The 22571-nt window shown below is 39.4% G+C and overlaps 2 protein-coding genes across 3 annotated transcripts; both read right to left on the bottom strand.

Annotated features, from left to right (window-relative positions):
• Positions 1-6: 6 nt before the first annotated feature.
• Positions 7-16993, bottom strand: LOC131695746 (BTB/POZ domain-containing protein 2-like). 2 transcript variants are annotated; one of them, XM_058984262.1, is made up of 3 exons: positions 16953-16993; positions 9399-9761; positions 7-9337 (listed from the first exon to the last, which is right to left on the bottom strand). In XM_058984262.1, exons 2-3 carry the CDS (start codon positions 9743-9745, stop codon positions 8551-8553), a joined length of 1134 nt encoding a protein of 377 aa, XP_058840245.1. In that variant the 5' UTR covers positions 9746-9761; positions 16953-16993; the 3' UTR covers positions 7-8550. The 2 variants fall into 2 exon arrangements, with proteins under 2 accessions (XP_058840245.1, XP_058840244.1); XM_058984261.1 differs by lacking the exon at positions 16953-16993 and having other exon boundaries at positions 9399-11829.
• A 1117-nt stretch (positions 16994-18110) lies between these two features.
• LOC131695745 (BTB/POZ domain-containing protein 6-B-like) lies at positions 18111-19658 on the bottom strand. Its single transcript, XM_058984260.1, has 2 exons — positions 19194-19658; positions 18111-19129 (listed from the first exon to the last, which is right to left on the bottom strand). Exons 1-2 carry the CDS (start codon positions 19538-19540, stop codon positions 18115-18117), a joined length of 1362 nt encoding a protein of 453 aa, XP_058840243.1. The 5' UTR covers positions 19541-19658; the 3' UTR covers positions 18111-18114.
• Positions 19659-22571: the final 2913 nt, after the last annotated feature.

Raw genomic sequence — 22571 nt, 5'->3', positions numbered from 1 at the left:
GCTTTAACGAATTTTTGAGTATTTGTCGTCAGAGGACACTCAACCTCGTGGAGCAATGGGGAACTTGGACGATGGCTACATACCATTATCCCATTGTTATCAACGAAGCCTTGGTTCAGGGGGATGGATGTGGGTCAGCATTTTATTCGTGTAATGTCCCGACTTATGTCCAACTACTACACCTTGGATGCGCATTTGCGGCGTATTGGGCTTGCGGAGAGTTGCCTGTGCGCTTGTAGCGAGCACTATTACGACATCAAGCACGTTGTCTGGGTATGTGCCGGGTATTTGGACGCCAGGTTTCAGTTGAAGGATTCCCTTCGAGCCCGAGGTAGACCACCTAATTTCAGGATATGCTGGGAAATCGCGATCTCCCCTATATGTCCCTTATTTATACTTTAATAAAAACGATGAATATCCCAAATTAGCTCCTCTCTTTTATACCTCGTTTTTAGAAGTTTCCCCAAGTAACAATTCTGGTTTTATAGCACACTACAAGTGCATTCTAAGATTTAAGCAGAGCTTCAAGTGTACCATAAAACCTGAATCGTTACTAGGGTCCTCCTGCCTTGTGGAACCGATCATCTCCAGAGTGCCACTATGTAACCGCCGTCGCCCTTACCACGCCTGCAAAGAAGGAAACTAAGGCGAGAGCGACTCGAGGTCCGATGACTTTTGAAGAATTCCCCGCGGGTCCGAAGAATACCATCCGCCAACCCGGTACTCGACGACCTACTAGATTGAGGCGCTAATTTGTGTCGCTGATCTGCCGTTTACCCGAAAGTTGCAAGTTTTGTTCTTCTTTCCCTGTCACCATATACGCCTTCTCTCCCCTGTCCTTGATACAACTGCTGCTACACCGATGTTGGAAATAAGCCCCCCTCTGAATATCTTGGCCAAACATAAGTCTCAAGCTTATATTCTGTATTCCTAGTTTTAAGATGGCTGTAATTTTTACTCTTTATTAAAACTATTGTCCTCCATCTTGTAAATAGAACGTTGCACTGGGGTACAAATGTACCCCACGGCTTCTTTGGAGCCGTGTGAAGACGAGAATTCGGCATTTACTGACCTGGGACCGTAACCATAATTCAATTTAGAGTTCCTAGTAAGAGTAGGGAAAGCTGGTATAGCCTGTTTGCTTATAGCCTTCGTGGAAGCAGGTGTCAAAGTTGGCGTGGGGTACATTTGTACCCCAGTGTACGGTTTCGTCAGGTTTCGTGCTGTCAGTGGAAATGTGATTGGTGACAATACCAGTTTATATACTGGTTATTTTACTACGTAAGTAACAATTTTACTACGTAAGTAACAATTAGTATTATATCGTTTTTAATCATTTATTCAATTAATTTAATTTAACTTTGAAGTAGAAAAAATCGTTCTCATTTTTGCTGATTTTTATTGCTTCATTGATTATTTTTAATAGATTTTCAAAATAATGACTTGCAAGTATAATTTGCGCACAGTAACTGCTGTAACAGTAACGTTGCGTGTTACGAATGTATTACTGATCAGAAATATTTATTTCATTTCAATTTCCATCCCATTTCGTGGTATTTTCCAAAACCCGATTTTTGAACTTTCACTCTTCCAAATAATTACCCTTTCTCAAAAATTTCGAAATTTCATTTTATGCCGTTTCTAGACCATTCATTCAACTTTTAGAATCATTTGATTCTTAAAGTCAAAGCCACGATCTTTTCCATTTTTTGATTCAATCCTATTTATGTATTTATTTATTTATGATTCAATAAATTCCGTACTTTCACTCACACAGCTGTTTTCGCAATAAAAAAAACGAAGAAAATGATGTATTATACATTTCTTTGGTTTGCGTTTTTACCTGCGAAAATTGCGATCAAACGCGTGGGGTACATTTGTACCCCAGTGCAACGTTCTAGGATAGAAAACGCAAGTGCAACGTTCTAGGGTTAAGATATTTGTGAAATTTCTCATAAATATTTGTTCCCCCTTTTTTGTACCAAACTACATTGTTAGTTTTAAGATAACTGTAAAATATTTCGCAAAAAAAACTATTACTCCCCCTCTTGTATATCAAACTGAATTCCTGAATTTTTCACAAAAAAAACTTTTGCCTTTCTTGTATATATATAATCTTATTTCTAGTCTTAAGATAGCTGTAAAAATGTTTCTTTTATAAAAATTATTTCAACATTGTATCCTCCTAGTTTTAAGAATAAAAAAATGAATAAAAAAACCGCATTGCTAAAATATCCATACTGTTTAGTTTATAGAGAATTTATCTAAACCAAAAGTCAGTGGATTTCAAAATGGCTTCAGACATCGATTTCCGTCACCTACAAGTCAATCCAATTCCGAAAATACCCAAATTCTATTAGTAAGAATATGTTAAATTGTATATAACTTTATACTACAATGTACGTACTCAAACTTTTTTACGCACTTGCGTCGCAAAAAAGTTCGATTTTTCGAATTGGGTTCATAAAAAAGTTTCGTAAATCGAATATTACGTAAATGGAGCTTTCAGTGAATTTGGTTTCGTAGCAATTGGCTACCTACTAAGCTCACAATTTTTTTTTTATTTCGATTATAGAGGTTTTAATCTTAAGGTTATTCGCCTCTTCGGGTTAGAAAAATCTCTTAAGAAAAATCTCAAACCCTATGTGCGAGGTTGGGATTCGAGCCCAGGTGAGCTGCGTACAAGGCAACCAATGTGTTATTGTTGCTATTTTTTTCTAGAAGTGGGCGATATTGTGTTTTCGAGCATATTATGTAAATTTTCTTAATTTTCAACATTTTGTGTTATTGAAGATGATTCTCAATATATTCCCTGAATGATTATATTTTTTGGATAGTGCGTGAAAAGAGCTTTCAATCTCCATAAAGATATTTTACATATCCACAAATGAAAGTAATTTTTTTAAATATATTTTTCTGGAAAATATGCGCGGTTCGTAACCTATTCGTAACATATTTACGAATATAGGGAACCCGGGGCTATTAAGACAGTGGGAGTAATTCGGACCACCTCGATTTCTCAGAAAGTCGCTAGATTTTTCGACTGTCGTACATATTCATGGAACCGCTATTCTAAAACATTAAGTTTGAGAGCTGAATTTAATTCTTTGTTTTTTTGTAGAAAGGAGATACAACGTGTTTCATGTGTTTGCCATCCTCAAAACAAAAATCATTATGATGGTAAAACCGTGATCAAAGCAACAAATAAAAATGAAAAAAATAAAAGGCAAGTGTTTTGGAAAGCTTGAGGCTGCTATTACATGGAATGATTTTTTTTTGTAAAAATACATATATTTTCAAGGCGCTCACCACTTTTGTGTGAAATAAGCGTACGGGGCTATTCGGACCACCTATTCCATCAACCACCGTTCAGCAGCTTGCGGCTGCGCACACCATTGTACACGCCACAGCAAAGAAAATACATGATGCGCCAATCGATAGTTTTTGAAACGCAATTTATTTTTTCTTGCTTCTTAAGGAGTGTCTCTAATAAATATTCCAAAGGTAAATAAAATTCCTTCGTAAAAAAAAACAATATAAAAAATGTCGGTCTGAATTGCCCCGTAGGGAGATGCGAATCACCCCTACATTGTAAAAGGATGAATAAACGTAGAGTTTTGAAAATCGTCGCATAGCGATGCCATGGACTGGTGCAAATGAACTTTTCATGGCACCAATAGGTAGCTGAGGTTTGAAACTAATAATTAGGACTTTTGAACGGTATTTTTTCACATTTATCCACCTAAAAGGGCGAATTGCTTAGGTAGGTCCGAATAGCCCAGGGTTCCCCTATTCTCTCAGTGTTACTCCGTTAATTCCGATAATTTGGCAAGTTGACGCTACTATTTACTCACTAAGAGAATATATTCGTGAATCTACTACGAATGGGTTTCGGACAGACAACTTTCGCGTAACGGAATATTTTTTATTATATTCCGTTTATATTTTTATTACCAGTTTTTTTTTGTAAAAACCACAAAACGACATTCGTAGGCCTATTATGACTTTGTTTCATTAATCAAACGAGTTGTGATTGTTGAAATATATGAAAATCTTTCTAATGCTTGCGAGCAACAGCAGGTAATATGAACCATTTTCCGAAGCATCCTCAAAATAATTATGCTCAAAAAATTCATATCGCCGAACATATTTATTCGTTAATCTGCTACGAATAGCTTCTTCTGCAGATCCGAACATTTTCGTGCATTGTAAATTAGTTAGTTTCGTTCATTTCTCGAATTAAAAATATGGCGATTAGAGGACGTTGGAGTGTTGTCCTACTGGAGCTGTAGAGCTAGGTTATCGAAAGGGTTCCGGGTCAGAAATACACACTATAATTGCAGACTAAAACACTACTTAAGGCCAATTGCAGCTCGCGGGCCATGATTCTAAATATGATATTCATTGTACGGTTTGGATATGTTCGGACGTAGGAACTTCACGATCGCGTGTATCATCGCGAAGGGCGCGAGCGCTTGTACGTTAACGTGTTCGATCGCGTGGGTGTTTGTATGTCGCGTGTATAAATGCGATTTTTCAACCGTGTGTCCATTCGCATGTTCACGTGTGTACTAGTGTGACAAGAAAAAAAATACCCCTACCGGACCGTTCCTGATTCGATTTCTAGTCCCACCAGGAGTACTTGCTCCAAATTTGAAGGAAATCGGACAAATCTAGCTACCGGACCAACGCTCCTGAAGTTTGTATGGGATTTTTCGACAATTTACATGGAGAAAAACATCTACCTCACGTTATCACCGCCAGGTGGCACTGTATGCATCGTATCATTACTGTAAGTGAAAATAAGAAAAATGATTTAAATTTCTATAACTTTGTCGAAGACTGCTAGTCAATCCGGCTATGTTAAAAAAAGTTATTCAACTTTTAACGAAGTGATGTCTGAGTCAGTTTTGCATGGGGCCTAGCAGTACATAATTGTCCTCGATTCCCCCGATTCGATTTTTGTGAAATAACGGTTAGATTTACCTCAATAGTATGTTCAGAAGAATTATAGTAAATAATACGAGTCATGTTTCGGTTGGAACATTTTAGTTCCACATGTTGCCGCATAGAGGGCGCCAGCACTAACTTTTCAACGGAGAGAGATAGAAAATAGGTGTCTTCTACAAAGTTGTAGAACGGGCATTTTGCAGTAATTCTTCCATACATGTCGATGTTCTATCTCTCTTCTATGAAAAGTTAGTGTTGGCGCCCTCTAAGCGGTCACAGATTGAACTAAATTTTTTTAACCAAAATATGGCTGGTATCATTTACTATAATTCTTCTTAACATACTATTGAGCTAAATCTAACCGTTATTGCACAAAATTATTTAGTTCGCGGGAATCGAGTACTGATACACAACCATGCACTGTTAGGCCCCATGTAAAACTGACTCAGACATCATTTCGTTAAAAGTTTAATAACTTTTTTTAACAACGCCGGATTGAATAGCAGTCTTCGACAAAGTTATAGACAATTAAATTATCTTTCTTATTTTCACTTACAGCAATAATACGATGCATACACTGTCACCTAGAGGTGAACATGCGAGATAGTGAGTTTTTTCCATGTAAATTGTTGAAAAATCCCTTACAAACTTTAGGAGCGTTGGTCCGGTAGCTAGACTTGTCCGATTTGCTTCAAATTTGGAGCAAGTACTCCTGGTCGGACTAGAAATTATTGACTCAGGGGTGGGCCAATTGAGTTTTCAAAAATTTATTTTTTTTCTGAGCAGTCTGATGTGTACGTTAGATGATCGCGCGCGGACAACGAATCTGAAACTTAATTTTCGGTGTACGGTTCAGACGCTAGTGAAGAGCCAGTTCTTCCATATCACAAGAGTTCCCGAACTCATGCCGCCATGGAACGAACCATGTTGTCTAGTGGATATGAGGTTCATTTGTGTTATGATTGGTCCAACTGATGGCATGGACCTAGGCTACTGAGACCGAAGGAAGAGACTTCCGAACGTGACGGATGCATTACGGCGCGAACATGGGCGATTGTAACTTCCCGCCTGAGACCGCGTTTATAAGTTTATTAAACAATCACTTAATCACATATTTCATATTTGCGAGACTGCGGGCTTCGGTGTGCGTGGATGATCGCGAAGGGCTTAAGCGTTTGTATGTTAACGTGCTGAATGCTATAAGAGAGTGAGATTCCCCGTATCATTAGAGTTCTCGGTTATGTCGCCATGGAAGTGTTGTCTAGTGAATATGAGCGTCATTTTTTGATTGGTCCAATCGATGGTATGATTCGAGGCTGCTAGGATCGAGGGTACAGATTTCCGTACGTGATCGATTCATGATCGCGCGAGCGGTGGGTTAATGCTTGAAACCTATTTTGTAAATTTATAAGTGCTAAAAGTTTCCTTATTTACCGGGGTGTTTTAATGTTGGCGAATTTGCGGGTGGGTGATTGTATTTGCATGCTCGCGTTTGTGAACAGGTTTGTGTTATCGTGAAGGCCCCGAGCGTTGGTATGTTTAGAATCAGAAAGGTTGTGAGTGTATATGAGAGAAAATGCAATCAATTGTGTTAGTGAGTATTAGTATGAATCCATAATATATTAATAAGAGGAAAAATAACATTTCGAAGAAAGAAAAAAAGATACAGACATTAAATAAAAGCGTATAAATTAGCCGATATTATTTATGGTATACATGAGAAGCGGAAAAGCAAACTACTAAAAGTACACCAGAAACAGAAAAATGAAGTAGAAGAAAGGCACACATGTAACATGCAATCAAACTACTTCAACTCGTCTAAATGCCAGCAAATTGATTGCCCATTAACGTAAATAGTGCGTCGATAAATTGTAGGGGAGACCGGGGCTGGTTGGCCTTATTTTGCTTGCGAAATTTTTCTGCTCATTCTGATAAGACGTTTTGATATACATTTTGAGCTACGTGTTGCTATCGGTTACGCCTGCATCGCCGCCCTGTTACGAACACATTCGAGATAAATCCCCTCCAAGTAGAAGATCTTTCGCTATGAGCGCTTTTAACTTTGTCGTATTTTAACGGATTGAGACATTCGCTCTTCATGATTTTCTTATTATAAGAAAATGTTTAATTTATCGCACGAGATAAACTCATGGATTATATAACCACCACAAATTAATCAGGCAAGGTGATGCTTTTCTCCATTCATTTGGTCAACTTTTGTTATACACTAAGCCGTTTGTGGAACTATTACTGTATAATATAAGCAACTAAACTGCCAAGAGTAAGGTTTATAAACTTTGACCACTTTGAGTATACAGTCGAATTAAAATTATTTAACATATACCGCTTGTCGACAATATTCTTAACAAACATTTTGAATATACATCTTTATAAACCAACCGATTCTAATTGATTTCGGCTACAATTTCTGAGATAACATTTTTTTAATTTCCTCAAAAAATAGACAAAAATACGTGGAGGTACAGGAATTTCATTAAGTTGGCACCCCAATTCAAAGCGATGACCTATACATCCTTATACACCCCAATCGATTGTAATCGGCTACAAATTCTGAAACATCAATTTTTATATTTTCTCAAAAAATAGATAAAAATACGTAGAAGTACAGAAACTTAATTTGGTTGGTAAATATTGTCGAATTCAAAGGGATGATCTATACCGTTTTATGAATCAATCGATTGTAAATGATTTCGGCTACAATTTCTGAAAGAACAAATCTTATATTTTCTCAAAAATAGACAAAAATAAGTAGAAATACAGAAATTTCCTTTGGTTGACAAATATCGTCAAATTCAAAGGGACGACCTATACCTTTTCATGTACCAATCGATTGTAATTGATTGCATAAACATAACTTTGTATTTCGAGTGTCAATAGCGTTAATGGCAATAAGTGAATTGTGGTGCAATGTATGGTCAAACTATGGGGCACATTATGGTCCACACATGGTAGACGCCGTGGTCGTTCTGTGGGATAAATAATGGGACAATGACAGGGCAATGTAAGGGTGGAACGATGGTATAAAGCATAGTTTAATAATATAGCAATGTATGGTCGTTCTAAGGTATAACCAATGGTCCTACCAATGGTGGTTCACATGGTCTATGGTTACAATACATAAAATCAAACTGTTTTGATGGATTCAATGGACCACGCACATGGTCCTCGTCCCTGGAGGGTATAGTTATTTTATGGGATATTTCATTTCAAACACCCATGCTAGTGGGGGTAGTTTTTGGGGTAAGGTAGGGGAAACTGCAATCATATTTTCTAACCATATGATAGTGTTTGTGTGGGCTTTCCGCTTGCTCGGGTATCGAGTGTTCTGTTTGTTTAGATGAATTCTGCGCTCAATACTGGACGACCCAATAGAGAGTGCAGCATGGGGCAGAAGCTACATTGGAACCGTCAATACTGTCTGAGGCTTTCCGAACAATAACAACAATTCAAACTTTTTCTAAGCATTATCCTTACATAATATATTTCGCTTTATATAGGCTACCTAATGACCTAATGATAATGATAATGTTTCGAAGTATTTCATGTAAAAAATTATATTGTGATTTCACAGCAAAACAGTCACTGTTGAAAGTGATACAGGGACCGTTTTGAACCTCTCAGAGCACGGCTGGTGCTGAATCCCTCAGGCATCGGAATACCGCTATCCGGCGACGAAATGTTAGCCAAAATGGCAAACATCTCCGGCTGTGTTAACAACGTTGTCTTTATTGGGCCATCGACAAATTGCTTCGGCGTCATTGAAAGAAAGCGAACACGCTTGATTAAATCCCGAATGGAGATGGGTGCAGACGCAAATTTCTGTTCCACATCCTCCGATTGTGCAGAATCAGTTTGTGGTTCCTTGGTTTCATCGGCAACTGGTTCCTTCAATAATTTATCACTCGATTCGGAAGACCCTTCACCCACCAGCTGCTCCTGCAACGGTGCAGTCGGAGAAGCTTCGTTTTTCACTTGATCCTGATTGGGTTGAGGATCGAGGCTTGCAGCGTTTTTTACTGCGTATCTATTAATCGCAGTGAATAATTCCGTCTCGGAACTAATTGTAAGCTCATCTTGCTCCATAAGCATCATTAGCGTTTCAAGCTCAACATTTTCCAGGCCATCATCTTTGATCACTTCCATTGTTTGGCTGCGGATGATTCTGAGACACCGTTCCTTCAACTGCAGTTCATCGAAAAAAGTGGCAAACTCGTACACACGGAACACATTGGTGGGGTTAGCGTTCCCCATTAGAAAGTGCAAGCATTTATCGACAACATACTGGAGCATGTACTTCTTGGCAGCACGGTACAACTCGAAAACTTCGTCTACGGATTCCATGACCACCGCATCCGTGTAAATGTACCTGCAAACAAATTAATAAAATAAACAACGGAACCGATCGGGACTAATATATCATTACTTACTCCAGTAGAGCAGAGAACGCCGAATGATCGAGATCGGTTACGGGAATTATCATCTTCGTCTCGGGAAGGCTTCCATAGAACATGGTGTAGAAGACGGGAGAAGCCATCGCCAGAATTAGCTTGTGAGCTGCAACCAATTTTTGCTCTTTCGGTTCTCTACCAACCAAAAAACTGCAGTCAGTCAGCGTCCCGTTTTCGAACAAATAGTGAGTTCGAGATTTGATGTTGTGGCGCGAAATTTGCCAATCCGTTGTAACCGGCGTCGGATTTCGGGTGAGTTTTGTTAGACTTTTCGCACGTTTTGCTTCGAAAGCTTTGCGATGCCGTTTTGAATAGTTGTCCGCCATTATCTATGCGAGGTATCTGCGTAAGGAAGTGGAAAGTTAAAACTTACTATTTTTTGAGGTTGTACTACTGAAGCTGTAGAGCTAAGGTCCCGGAAGAGCTCCCCGTCAGAATCAAACACTACAATTGCAGACGAGACGGGAAATGTCACCCACTAAAACACTGCTTAAGCCTAATTGCAGCGAGACGTGATTCTAAATGTGATATTCATTGAAGGGACTTCGCGATCGCGTGTATCGTCGCGAAGGTTCGAGCGTTTGTACGTTAACTGGTTCGATCGCATTGGGGTTTGCATGTCACGTGTGCTAGCGTGTATGTAACTTCTCGTGTATAAATTCGATTTTGTTAACCCTCCACCACTCGCGCTAAATATTGAAAAACTAACACTCACGCGTTGTACTTTGTATAACGCAGATAGTCTGTAAACTTGGGCGGTAAATTATGACCTTTTGGATGGGCGAATGAATATGTCGGAATTCTGCCGTCAGGCGGCGCTAGTGAGAATTATTTTTTTCGATCTTCTGTATCTACTAAGTTGCGCTAGTGAGCATGCCATATTTGGCCTACGCTACGTTATCTGAAGCTCCTGATTTATTAACAGGACGGTGTCTTCGATGTTTTTGCACAAGAGATAAAAATCTTCGAAGTGGCACACGGAATGGTGGATTCTGCCACCAGGTAGCGCTAGCGACCATCCACATTTATGATTTCTGAATCTCAAGATTACGACTATTTAAAAGTGAGTTGTTGATTCAAGAAGTTTGAAATGAAGTTTTACGTGAGATATGGAAAAAGTAAATGTCATAGCAAACCGAACCTTTCTTGACACTTTTCATTAACTACGTAGCTCTAGTATCCCGACTACATCCAAAGTGTCTTAAGAAAATATTTTGAACATTTTATTCAGATATATTTAGCAACCAAATAAGTAGAAGGCACGGATAACACGTAAAATTGTTTCATTCTATTCAATAGTTATAGACAATAATATTCTACGCGGAATAATAGTATAATTCCGATTTTTCGAATAAAATCAATACGTGGAACAAATTGAAACACAATTGTATTTGTTTAGTATTATTCTGCATTTAGGAAGGTTGTGTTATTATTTCTGTGTGTATTGTAAGTAGCCTCCCTTTACCGACCACCATCGTAAGTAGCTGAATGGTGTTACACAAATGGTTCACAGCAGTTTTACGATTTCCAAATCTGAATTTCTATGTGTGCATGTTCATGAATAAATACAATTTTATGAATATTGCATCGGTGTTAAAAAAAATATTTTAGCTGAATAAGAAAGATCATTGATTTATTCTATTCCCTCAGACATTCAACGGTTTTTGGTTTAAGTTCGAAGGAAAACAAAAACGACCTATCAAAGAGTCAGTAATTTGAGATACAGTAGATAGAAAAAATTACATGTTCAGGTTCACTAGCGCTTCCTAGCGGAAGAATACACTACGATTCGATATACCACCTTGAAGGTTTGGATCTCATGAGCAACTTTGCCGAAAGAACTGACTCGCTGAAAAATCAGGAAAATGAGAAACGTTCGGTCAAACAGTTGAACAGCTCACTGGCGCCGCCTAATGGCAGTATTCTGAAACAGAGTTATACCACCTCATAGGTTTTGATTTGCTTAGCAACTTCGTCGAAGACACTGACTTTCTAAAAAATCTGGATCTTAAGATACAGAAAGCTGGAAAAATGAAACGCTCACTGGCGCTACCTAGCGGCAGAATTTTATTTTAAACTACTTGATCTTCCATAGGCTAGCTCTTGGTCTTCTGAACAAGTTTTCCTCTACATGATTGATATCACAAGATACGTTGAACAGAATATTGACGAATTTCGCGATAAATCGCATTCAGAGTTGGCACCACCCTCGCAGATTTTAATTAAAGTTTCTGTACATGAAAACTTTGTCAAGCCACTTTGCATACTTAGTTTTTTCCAAAAACGGTCTAGACTGTCTTTTGGAAAGGGTAAAACTATTTTTTAACCATTTTTTTCAAATTGCTGTAGCCTAAAAATGACAAATCCTACAAAAAATGTAGGAGTGATTTTCACAAAATTAGTCAAATTTTTGAATAAAAATATTGAAAACATTCTTCATCTACTCCTACACTGAAAACAATTGGTATTAAAAATTTTAAATCGATTTACAAAAAAAAACATCTACCGTCAAAAATCAAGTTGGGCACTTTCAAGGAAAAAAGTTATTTGAAAAAAATTTTACTTGTCCAAACTGATTATTTATTTTCAAGGTATTTTTATCAAGAACTAAACCAATAAAAGTCATAATTATCTCAGAATCCAATTTCCCAACTTCTGGTTGCCTGATACATACAAAAAGTTTCTGTAACGAATTTGTTATATATTCATACCAAACTTGAATGAGGGCAAAGATAAGCGATTTAACATCCTAGATATATGCGAGATTTAGCTAAATACCACTTGTCCGTGTACGAAGAAGTATCTTGTCTATGTACCCGCCCGGGAAGTAGAGATTGATGGTGTAGTCTCCAACAAGGGCCCTAATTGCGAAGTATTGCTTCTTCAAGAACCCTTTGCTTCGGCCAGTGAAAATTCTGGCTCGGAAACAATTACGTTCAGGAAAAATCAAGGAATAAATGAAAACAACTTATTTTCCATCAGCCTCATTGCAAATCTTTCGCCGAATCTGCTCTTCCAAACATTGTTCTTTAGGATGAGCCTACCTGTTCGCCTTTTTGTGCTGCGAGCCATGAACTGCCGTCGTTGCAAACAATTGGGCCTACGGCGACTTATTCTAGAAACAAGGCGCACTGTGGAAAATGCGGAGAGAATCATTAAGTTTTCCTGCTGTGGAGGGACTCCGTATGATCTCTCGACATATACGCATATAAATTGTGGGGACAAAACGAAACATTCTTTGAAGCAACGCTCCGATAAGAAATGCAAAAAAACGCTATGGCACCTACAACGACTAATTTCTACTGCTCCTTGTACACTAAAGAGCGAGAGTCTGACCATCTCATTGTGGGAACATCTTCTAATGTGTCTATAAATTTCCGAAAGAAGAAAATCAGTTTTCTCTCCCAAGCTTCCTCGTAAAGGCCTGAGAGTGTCCCTTGAAGGGTGCTGTTACAAAACCGAAGTAAGTGATTTCTGGTCTCGGTTATCTTGGAAACTAGCAGGAATTTCAACATGGGACATCAAACACCCCACGTGTCACTACATTTTCCCCCAGGTTTTACGCAATGCATTTGCACTACGATTAAAGGTCAGACGAAACGTGTACCCGACGCGAACAACGGTGTACAGTCTCCTACTTCGTGGTAGGCAGAGATTGCTAAGAATTTTACGCTGAAGGAACTTTTGAACGTCTGATCGCCCGATTTTTTCCCAATATACGCGATGCTACAAATGCAAATGAAAAATTTGATGAAAGCTGAAAAATGTGACTATTGGCACCGATCCGTCGCAGATTAACGGACGGATCATCAGAGAAACAATGTTTCGTCTGATGGCTAGGGCCTTCGTTGTGTGTTCGATTCATCCTGTGATTGGAATACACGGAACGTTCGTCATATGATGACAGCTATGCATCGCTTTTATGCTAATTATTATGACAGTAGTGATGAGTGCAATCATAAAAGAGGCTGTGCTGGCAACATTGTCCCCACAAAACTGATGGTTTTATATTACTGATGGTTTTATATTTACGTATCAACGACCATGCCCTCATCGTTACGGTTACAGGAGGCTCTCGGTTTGATGGATCATAGAAAGCACTCTTTGTATTTCCTGGAGACAACATGGGAGACCTTATCTGAAAAATCATACAAGATTACCTTAGCTTGAGTTCTTTCGCAGTGCTCCATTCCGGGTGAAGAGAAGGCGGACACTTGGATTAGAATGATAATGAGAAGGTGGACATTGAGGCAGTTGAAAGTGATATTTATGAAAGATCACGTAGCTTCAACGAGTTTTTAATTATTTCTTCTCAGAGGATGCCCGAAAATTAGCAAATTTCTTGTAGTGATGCAAGCTCAGGAATCCCAAAGATATCAACAAACCTCGGTTCAAGAGAATGAATGAGGGTCATGACTTCATTCGGGTGATGCATCAATTCATATACAATCATTATACGTGGAATGCCCATCTTCGGCGTATGTGAAGAGCGATCTCTGTGCTTGTGGTGGCGGTTATCACGACATTAAAGATGTTGTCTGGTCGTGCGCTAAGCATTCTAGTACCAGATCTCCGTTATACGAATCCCTTCGGTCACGTTCCAGTCCAGTCCGAGATACTATACCAAATTCGTTACTCATACTTTTGCATGTATCAAGCAACTAGCAGTTGGGAAATTGGATTCTGAGATGATTATGGCTCTCATTGGTTTAGTTTTCGATAAAAATACACTGAAAAAAATTCAGCTTGAACAAGGAAGTTTTTTTTTTCAAATAACTATTTTTCCTTGAAAGTGCCCAACTGAATTTTTAGACGGGGCGATAGGGAACATAATTACTTATATTGGAACAAAATTTCATCCAAATCAAAGATGCGTTTTTTTGTAAATCGACAAGTTTTTATAATCGATTTTTTTCAGTGTGGGAGTCGATGAAGATTTTTATTTTTATTTTTATTCAAAAATTTGACTAATTTTGTGAAAATCATTCCTACTACATTTTTTGTAGGATTTGTCATTTTTAAACTACAGCTTGGTAAAAAAAAGTTTGACCAATTTCAAAAGACTATGAATGAATCATTTTTGGAAAAAATACAAGGTATGCAAAGTGTTTTTTTGTGTCAAAGTTTTCATGTACAGAAAGTTCCATTAAAAACTGAGGGTTTGTTCGAGTTGGCGCGAAATTCGTCTATTTTTTGTCGAACTTCCCATATCGCGCGTTGTATTGACCTGGTTTTAACAAACAATTACGGATTTTATTGTTGCACTTGAGACATGTCAGTGCACAAAAATGATTACATCATGCCCAGACCATGCTGTCTGAGGGATACATAGAAGTTAGGCATTGAAGAATGGATTTTTTTTTTCGAGAGTTGTCCTACTGGAGCTGGTTCTCGGAAGGGCTCCCCTTCAGAATCACACACTCCAATTGCAGACGAGACGGGAAATGTCACCCACTAAAACACTGTTTAAGCCCAATTGCAGCGAGCCGTAATTCTGAATGTGATATTCATTGTACGGTTCAGATATGTGCGGGCGTAGGGACTTCGCGATCGCGTGTATCATCGCGAAGGGCTCGAGCGTTTGTACGTTGACGTGCTCGATCGCATGTTCGTTTGTATGTCGCGTGTGACAACGTGTACGTAGCTTCGCGTGAATAAATTCTAGTTAATAACCGTGCGCCTTTCGCATATTCGCGTGTGTTCTTGGATGATCGCGCGCGGACCGTGAATCTGATACTTGATTTTTGATGTACGGTTCAGATGTTAGAAGAAAGTGAGATCACTAGAGTTTTCGGTGGATATGAGCTTTATTTTTTGGTTGATCAAACTGAATATATTAACCTAAGATGCTAGGATAGAGGGTAATGATTTACGGACGTGACCGATTCATGATCGCGCGAACACGGACGTTTGTAGGTTCGCGTTGGAGAGCGTGTTTGAAACTTCGTGAGTACTAAAACGTCTACCTTATTACCGAGGTGTTAGCCAGTTTGCGCGATCGCGGGCGTAGGTGTGCGTGGTTGATCGTGAAGGGCTTAAGCGTTCGCATGTTAACGTGTTTGTCGCATGCACTCGCGTGAATGTGGCTTCGCGCGTATGAATTCGATTTTGTAACAGTGGGACCATTCACATATTCGCGTGCGTTCTTGGATGGTCGCGCGAACCGTCATTCTGATATTTAGTTTTCGGTGTACGTTTCACATTCTAACACTAGAATTCCCGGTCATGTCGCCATGGAACGTATTGTCCAATGATGAGGTATGAGAGCTTTCTTTTTTTTAATTGGTTCAATTGAAAGCATGGTACTAGATTACTGGTACCAAGGCTAGACTTCCGAAAGCGACCGATTCATGATCGTGCGAGTACAGGAGTTTTTAAGTTCACGCTTGAGACCGCGTTTGCAAATTTATTTATAGGTTGCGTGGATGTTCGCGAAGGGTTTCAAGCATTTGTATGTTAACGTGTTTGTCTCGTGTATGTGACTTCGCGTGTATAAATTCGATTTTATAATCATGTGGCCATTCGTATATTCGCGTGTATTCTCGAATGATCGCGCGCGGACCATGAATTTGAAGCTTAATTTTTAGTGTACGGAACAGATACTAGAAGAGAGTCAGCTTCCCCATATCACTAGGGGTTCCGTTCATGTCGCCATGGAACGTGTTGTGTAGTGAATATGAGTGACATTTTTTTGAATGGTCCAACTGAAGGCATGAGTCTAGGCTGCTAGGACCGAGGGTAGAAACTGCCGGACGTAACCGATTCATTATCACGCGAGCGGTGGGTTAATGCTTGAGACCGCGTTTGTAGGTAATGTATAGGTTTCTACAACGTGCATTTAATCGCCGGGATGTTTTATTGTTGGCGAAATTGCCGGCGAAAGTATGTGTAGATGATTGCATTTACATGTTCGCGTCTGTGTTATCGCAAAGGCCACGAGCGTTTGTACGTATATGAACGAATATGCAACTAATTGTGTTAGTGTTAGTATGAATATAATTTAGGATATAGTAATAGAAAGGATCATAACATCCCGAGTAAAGAAAAAAAGATGCAAAGATGCATGAAAAATCGATGCAAATATACATGAGTAGTGGAAAAACAAACTAATAAAAGTACAACAAAAACAGATTAATGAAATAGAAGAGAAGAACACATGTACCATACAATAAAAATACTTCAACTTGTCTAAAAGCAGCAAATGATGTTTTTTACCATTAACGACAATTGCATTCTGTTAGAATTTCATCATGCTATGCTGACCAGGAATGGATGATTCACGTGCGTCGGTAAACTAATTGTACCTGAATTCATCCATTCCTACCTTCCCGAATAAATAGAATCGAATGCACAAATTGAACACTGGAAGTATTAGCCACTGTTCTATCGTAAACGCCAGTTCCTTGACCTAGCTGTCACAAGTACTTAGACGAACACACACACAGATAGTGTTGTATAAAATAAAAGAGCGAGTGCTCGAGTGTTAATAGAATTTCTCGAGCATGACGTTTAAATTCATTTCAAACATCTTACCTAATGTATTATTGTGCTTTCATCGCACCTCTTTCTTTTGCTCACGAGTTTTCCGCAGTTAACTCGGAGCCTCGCTCGATCCATGAAACGGCTCGACCTTTGAACAATTCAGCTACCGACTATCCTTTTGCTTTCAATCCCTCCATCTATTGCAACGTTGAAATCCTCTGCGTACTTGAGCCATTCAGCTCGAAACTCCACTTGGATTGTCCACAGCGGTAAATTTCAGCAGACCATTTAGCTCTCGTTTTCGTGAGTCATTTAGCTCCCAGCTTTGCAGCGATCTACTCGAATAGTCCCCGGCGGTGAATTCACCCTACTCGGACTGAGAGTTCTCAGGCGGCGGAATTGCTCCCAATATCGGGGTACATATTTTTTGAGTTATTTAGGTTCCACTTTCATCAAGATCTCTACTCGGATATCTGCGAGCTACCGGGTAGGGTTTCGAGGGCTGTCTGGTGGCGCGCCTCAACGTTCCATCAGGGGCGGATCCAGAAAAAAATATTTTGGGGAGTGCACAGTAGTTCAAGACAGCATTTTGAGGTACTTATTTCGTTGGAGTCAAAGCTGTCCATATCAACGATTTTACATATTCTACAATGTTTGTGTATGTTTGTGTGAAAAGCGCCATCTTCTAGCAATATTATTTTCTAAGAAAATTGATCATAGTAGGCCATAGAAAATTTATCTTTTGAACCAAACAAAATAGCGTTTGGCCGTCTTCGACAAAGTTTTAGAGAGTATTTTTAACAATTTTGCAGAAGGCATGTTGTCTCCGTCACTCACAGTTATCGCGTTATGGGACGTTTTTTATGATAAACTCCTTATTTTTTTATTTATAACTTTCTTAATTTTGATTTCGCGTTCGAGTTATTCACTTGGTCAATTATTATGACTGGTATATCGAGTGGTTCGTTGGGTTTAGAAGAATTCTGCGCTTTATTCTGGACGGCACAATAGAGAAGAATGCAGAATGGTGCAGAAGCTAACTCGAAATTGTCAATACTGTCTATTAGGCTTTCCGAACAATAACCATAATTCAAACTTTCTATAAGTATCATTCTAACATAATATATTTATTTAGACTACCAATGACAAAAAATTCCATGTATTTCATGCAGAAAATTATATTGCAATTTCACAGCACGCCAGCTATACTGCTCTAGTGAAACACGAACGCTTTTGTACTTCTCCGAGCACGGCTGGTGCTGAATCCGTCGGGCATCGGAACACCGCTATCCGGTGACGAAATGTTAGCCAAAATGGCAAACATCTCCGGCTGCGTTAGCAAAGTTGTCTTTATCGGGCCTTCGGCAAATTGCTTCGGCGACATCGTAAGAAAACGAACACGCTTGACTATGTCCCGAATGGTGATGGTGATGGCAGAAGCAGGTTTCCGTTCCACAACCTCCGATGGTGCAGAATCGGTTTGTGGTTCCTTGGTTTCATCGGCAACTGGTTCCTTCGACAGCTTATCGCTCGATTCGGAAGACCCCTCACCCACCAGCTGCTCCTGCGACGGTGCAGTCGGAGCAGTTTCATTTTTCACTTGATCCTTCAACTCGGAAGATCCCTCACTCAACAGTTGCTCCTGTGAAGGTGTAGTTAGAGCAATTTGGTTTTCCACTGGATCCTTCAATTCGGAAGACTCCTCACTTAACAGCTGCTCCTGTGATGGTGTAGTCGGAGCAGTTTTGTTATTCGCTTGATCCTGCAATTCGGAAGACTCCTCACTCAACAGCTTCTGCTCTGACGGTGTACTCGGAGAAGCTTCGTTTATCACTTGATCCTGATTGGGTTGAGGATCCAGGCTTGCAGCGTTTTTCACTGCGTATCTATTAATCGCATTAAACAATTCCAGTTCGGAAATTAAACTGAGTTGCTCTTGCTCCATTAGCATCATCAGCGTTTCAAGCTCAACATTTTCCAGGCCATCATCTTGAATCACTTCCATTGTTTGGTTGCGGATGATTCTGAGACAAAGTTCCTTCAACTGCAGTTCATCGAAAAATGTGGCTAGCTCGTACACACGGAGCACATTGGTGGGGTTAGCCTTCCCCATTAGATGGGTGATGCATTTTTCGGCGACATACTGGAGCATGTACTTCTTGGCAGCACGGTACAGCTCGAACACATCGTCTACAGATTCGATGACCACCGTATCCGTGTAAATGTATCTGCAAACAAGTTAAAAAATAAAAAAAAAGAACCAATCGCGACTAATAATATATCATCGCTCACTCCAGTAGAGTAGAGAACGCCGAATGCTCGAGATCGGTCACGTTGATTATCATGTTCGTCTCGGGCATGCTTCCGTAGAACATGGTGTAGAAAACGGGGGAAGACATCGCCAGAATTAGCTTGTGAGCCGCAATCAGTTTTTGCTTTTTCGGTTCTCTACCGACCAGAAAGCTGCAGTCGGTCAGGGTCCCATTTTCCCACAGATAATGGCTTCGGGATTGGATGTTGTGGAGCGAAATTTGCCAATCAGTTGTTCCGGCCGTTGGGTTTCGGGTGAGTTTCGCTAGATTTTTCGCACGTTTCGCTTCTAAAGCTTTGCGATGCCGTTTCGAGAAGTTTTCCGACATTGTCTACGAGGTACCTGAGTAAGGAAGCGGAAAGTAAACACTTACTATTTTTTTCTGGAGGTTGTCCTACTGGAGCAGTAGAACTAGGGTTTCGAAAGGGCTCCCCGCCAGAATCACTCACTACAATTGTAGACGAGACAGAACACGTCATCCACTGAAACACTGCTTAGTGCTAATTGCAGTGGGCCGTGATTATGAATGTAATATTCATTGGGCAGTTTCAGATATGTGCGGGCGCAGGGACTTCGCGATCGCGTGTATCATCGCGAATGGCTTGAACGTTTGTGTGTTAACGTGTTCGATCGCGTGGTTGGTTGTATGCGCGTGTGATCGCGTATGTAACTGTATAAACGTGTATAAATTCATTTTATGACCATGATGAAGATGATGATGATGATTGCGCGCGAACCGTTAATTTGATAGGGTAAAAGGATCTAATATGCCCCCCTTAAGCAAAAATAACTATATTTCTAGTTTATATCATGAGGATTTTTCGGCTAATCAGTCATAAATTAGACAGCGAAAACAACAATATTGCTTTTACTTCCAACGTTTCAATGGATTTATTCCACCTTTATCAAGGATTAAAAACTTTGTGTTTTCTTGTAAAGTGTAATGTTGTGGTAAAACATGAACTGTCCTAATGTATACGCGTCATCTAATGGTGCTATTGTTCGCATATTCATGCACCTACTGTATTTTTTGAAATTTTTCTGCGTTTGAAACGATTCTGTTTCGCGGGTAGAGAACGAGGGAAAAAGCGCTATATTCGATCTGGTAACTTTTTTACCAAAGCATGTATATAAAAATCGGAATGGTTCTTTTGATACTTTTACGTATATTGTTGTTTCGTGGAATTTAAAAAAATGTCAAACTAACTTAGTACGTTCATTTCATGAAATTATACTCTCTCATTTTTACGTTTCAAATACTTTTGACTAGAAATAGAAATGAGACGTTTTGCCCCGGTGGGGCGTATTATACCCTCTTACCCTACTTAATTTTTGGTGTACAGTTCAGATGCTGGAAGAGAATGAGTTGTTCCATATCACTACAGTTCCCGGGAATGTCGCCAAGGAACGTGGAACGTCTAGTGGATATGAGCTTCATTTTTATTGGTCCATGCCTTGACCTAGGGTGCTAGGGCCGAGAGTAGGGACTTCCGGACGTAATGGATTCATGAACGCGCGAGCACGGGCGTTTGTAGATTCACTCTTGAGACCGCGTTTGTAAGTGCTAAAACGTTCACTTAGTCACCGGGGTGTTTTCATATTAGCGAGTATGCGGACGCAGGTGTGCGCGGATGATCGCGAAGGGCTTGAGCGTTTGTATGTTAACATATTTGTCGCTTGCGCTAGCATCTTACAGTTACTTGCAGTAACTTCGCGTGTGTAAATTCGATTTTATAACCATGTAACCATTCGCATATTCGCGTGTATTCTTGAATGATCGCGCGTGGACCGTGAATCTGATGCTTAACTTTTAGTGTATGGTAGAGACGCTCGAATAGAGGTCAGTTTCCCCATATCACTATAGTTCCCGGTCATGTCGCCATGAAACGTGTTGTCTAGTGAATACGGGCGTCATGTTTTTATTGGTCCAACTGAAGGCATAGGATGCTAAGATTGAAGGAAAAGATTTCCGGACGTGACCGATGCATTATCGCGCGAACATGGGTGTTTGTAGGTTCCCGCTTGAGACTGCGGTTATTAGTTCATTAGTGCTAAAACATTCAGCTAATCACCGGGGTGTTTTCATGTTTGCGGGCCTTGGTGTGCGTGGATGATCGCGAAGGGCTTAAGCGTTTGTATGTTAACGTGCTGAATGCTAGAAGAGAGCGAAATTCTCCGTATCCTTAAAGTTCCTGGTCATGCCGCCATGGAATGTTTTGTGGAAATGAGCGCCATTTTTTAAAAATTTGAGTGAAGCGAATTGATCAAAACTTTTGTACATTGTAATGTATCATTTCTATACCATTCTGTAATTTTTCTATTTAAAAATGTCGACTCGATGAGGACGCTTTTTATAGAACGTCTCTGGAAACACGATTTGTTAAGTGCCATTAAATAATTACTTAACCGATTTATTTTAAACTTCACATATACATTCTATGTATAAAATATCTAACCGCTATTTTGAGTTCTCGTAATGATTTTTTAATCAAGGTTTTTTTTACAGATTTGAAAAAATGCTATATTTTAACCAAAAAATCAGCCATCTTCTAAGTAAAAAATTAAAAAAAAATTCTCGAAAACTCAACGTACAGGGTTTGATATTTTATACATAGAATGTGGATGCAAAGTTTGAAATAAATTGGTTAAGTAGTTTTTGAACCGTAGTTAACACCGCAAATCGTGTTTGCTCCAGAGACGTTCTATGAAACGCTTCGTTACCGAGTCGCTTGTCGATATTTTTGCATAGAAAAATTACAGAGTGTTAGTTGTGATCAATTTGCTCCACAGAAATTTCTAAAAAAACGCAATAGTGTTTTCTTAACGCTGAAACCCCTTCCCTCAATTACCGGGGTGTTTTAATGTCAGCGAGATCGCGGACGTAAGTATGTGTGTATGGTTGCAATTGCATATTCGCGTTTGTGACTAGGGTTGTGTATCGCAAAGGACACGAGCGTTTGTACGTTTGGAATGGGAGAGACTGGCAGTGTATATGAGAGAATATGTAATTGATTGTGTTAGTGAGTGTTAGTATGAGTCTAATTTAAGATATAGTAGTAAAAGGAAAAATAACACACCTACTAAAGAAAAAAGATACACAGAGACTAATTAGAAGCATATGAATTGGCTGGTATTTTTTGGCACATACAAGTAGTAGAAAAGCAAACTAATACTAGTACAGCAAAAACAGACTAATGAAGTAGAAGAAAAGAACACAAGTAACATGCAATCAAACTACCTGAATTCGTCTAAAAGCCAACAAATGATATTTATTTACCATTGACGACAATTGTATTCTGTTAGAATTTTATCATGCTATGCTGACTGGGAATGGATGAATCGAATCGAATGCACAAATG

The sequence above is a fragment of the Topomyia yanbarensis genome, unplaced genomic scaffold, assembly GCF_030247195.1.
Source record: "Topomyia yanbarensis strain Yona2022 unplaced genomic scaffold, ASM3024719v1 HiC_scaffold_508, whole genome shotgun sequence".
Classification (NCBI taxonomy): Eukaryota; Metazoa; Arthropoda; class Insecta; order Diptera; family Culicidae; genus Topomyia; species Topomyia yanbarensis.
Note: the sequence above shows the minus strand (reverse complement) of the source record. Positions and strands in the feature narration are given on the sequence as shown.

What these genes read in the sequence shown, in the direction of transcription:
- LOC131695746 (XM_058984262.1), bottom strand. Translation starts at nt 9,745, where the DNA reads ATGGCGGACAACTATTCAAAACGGCATCGCAAAGCTTTCGAAGCAAAA. An exon ending in GCGTTCTCTGCTCTACTGGA is followed by an intron (nt 9,338 to 9,398) that starts GTAAGTAATGAT and finishes ATTTGTTTGCAG; the next exon opens with GTACATTTACACGGATGCGG.
- LOC131695745 (XM_058984260.1), bottom strand. Translation starts at nt 19,540, where the DNA reads ATGTCGGAAAACTTCTCGAAACGGCATCGCAAAGCTTTAGAAGCGAAA. An exon ending in GCGTTCTCTACTCTACTGGA is followed by an intron (nt 19,130 to 19,193) that starts GTGAGCGATGAT and finishes ACTTGTTTGCAG; the next exon opens with ATACATTTACACGGATACGG.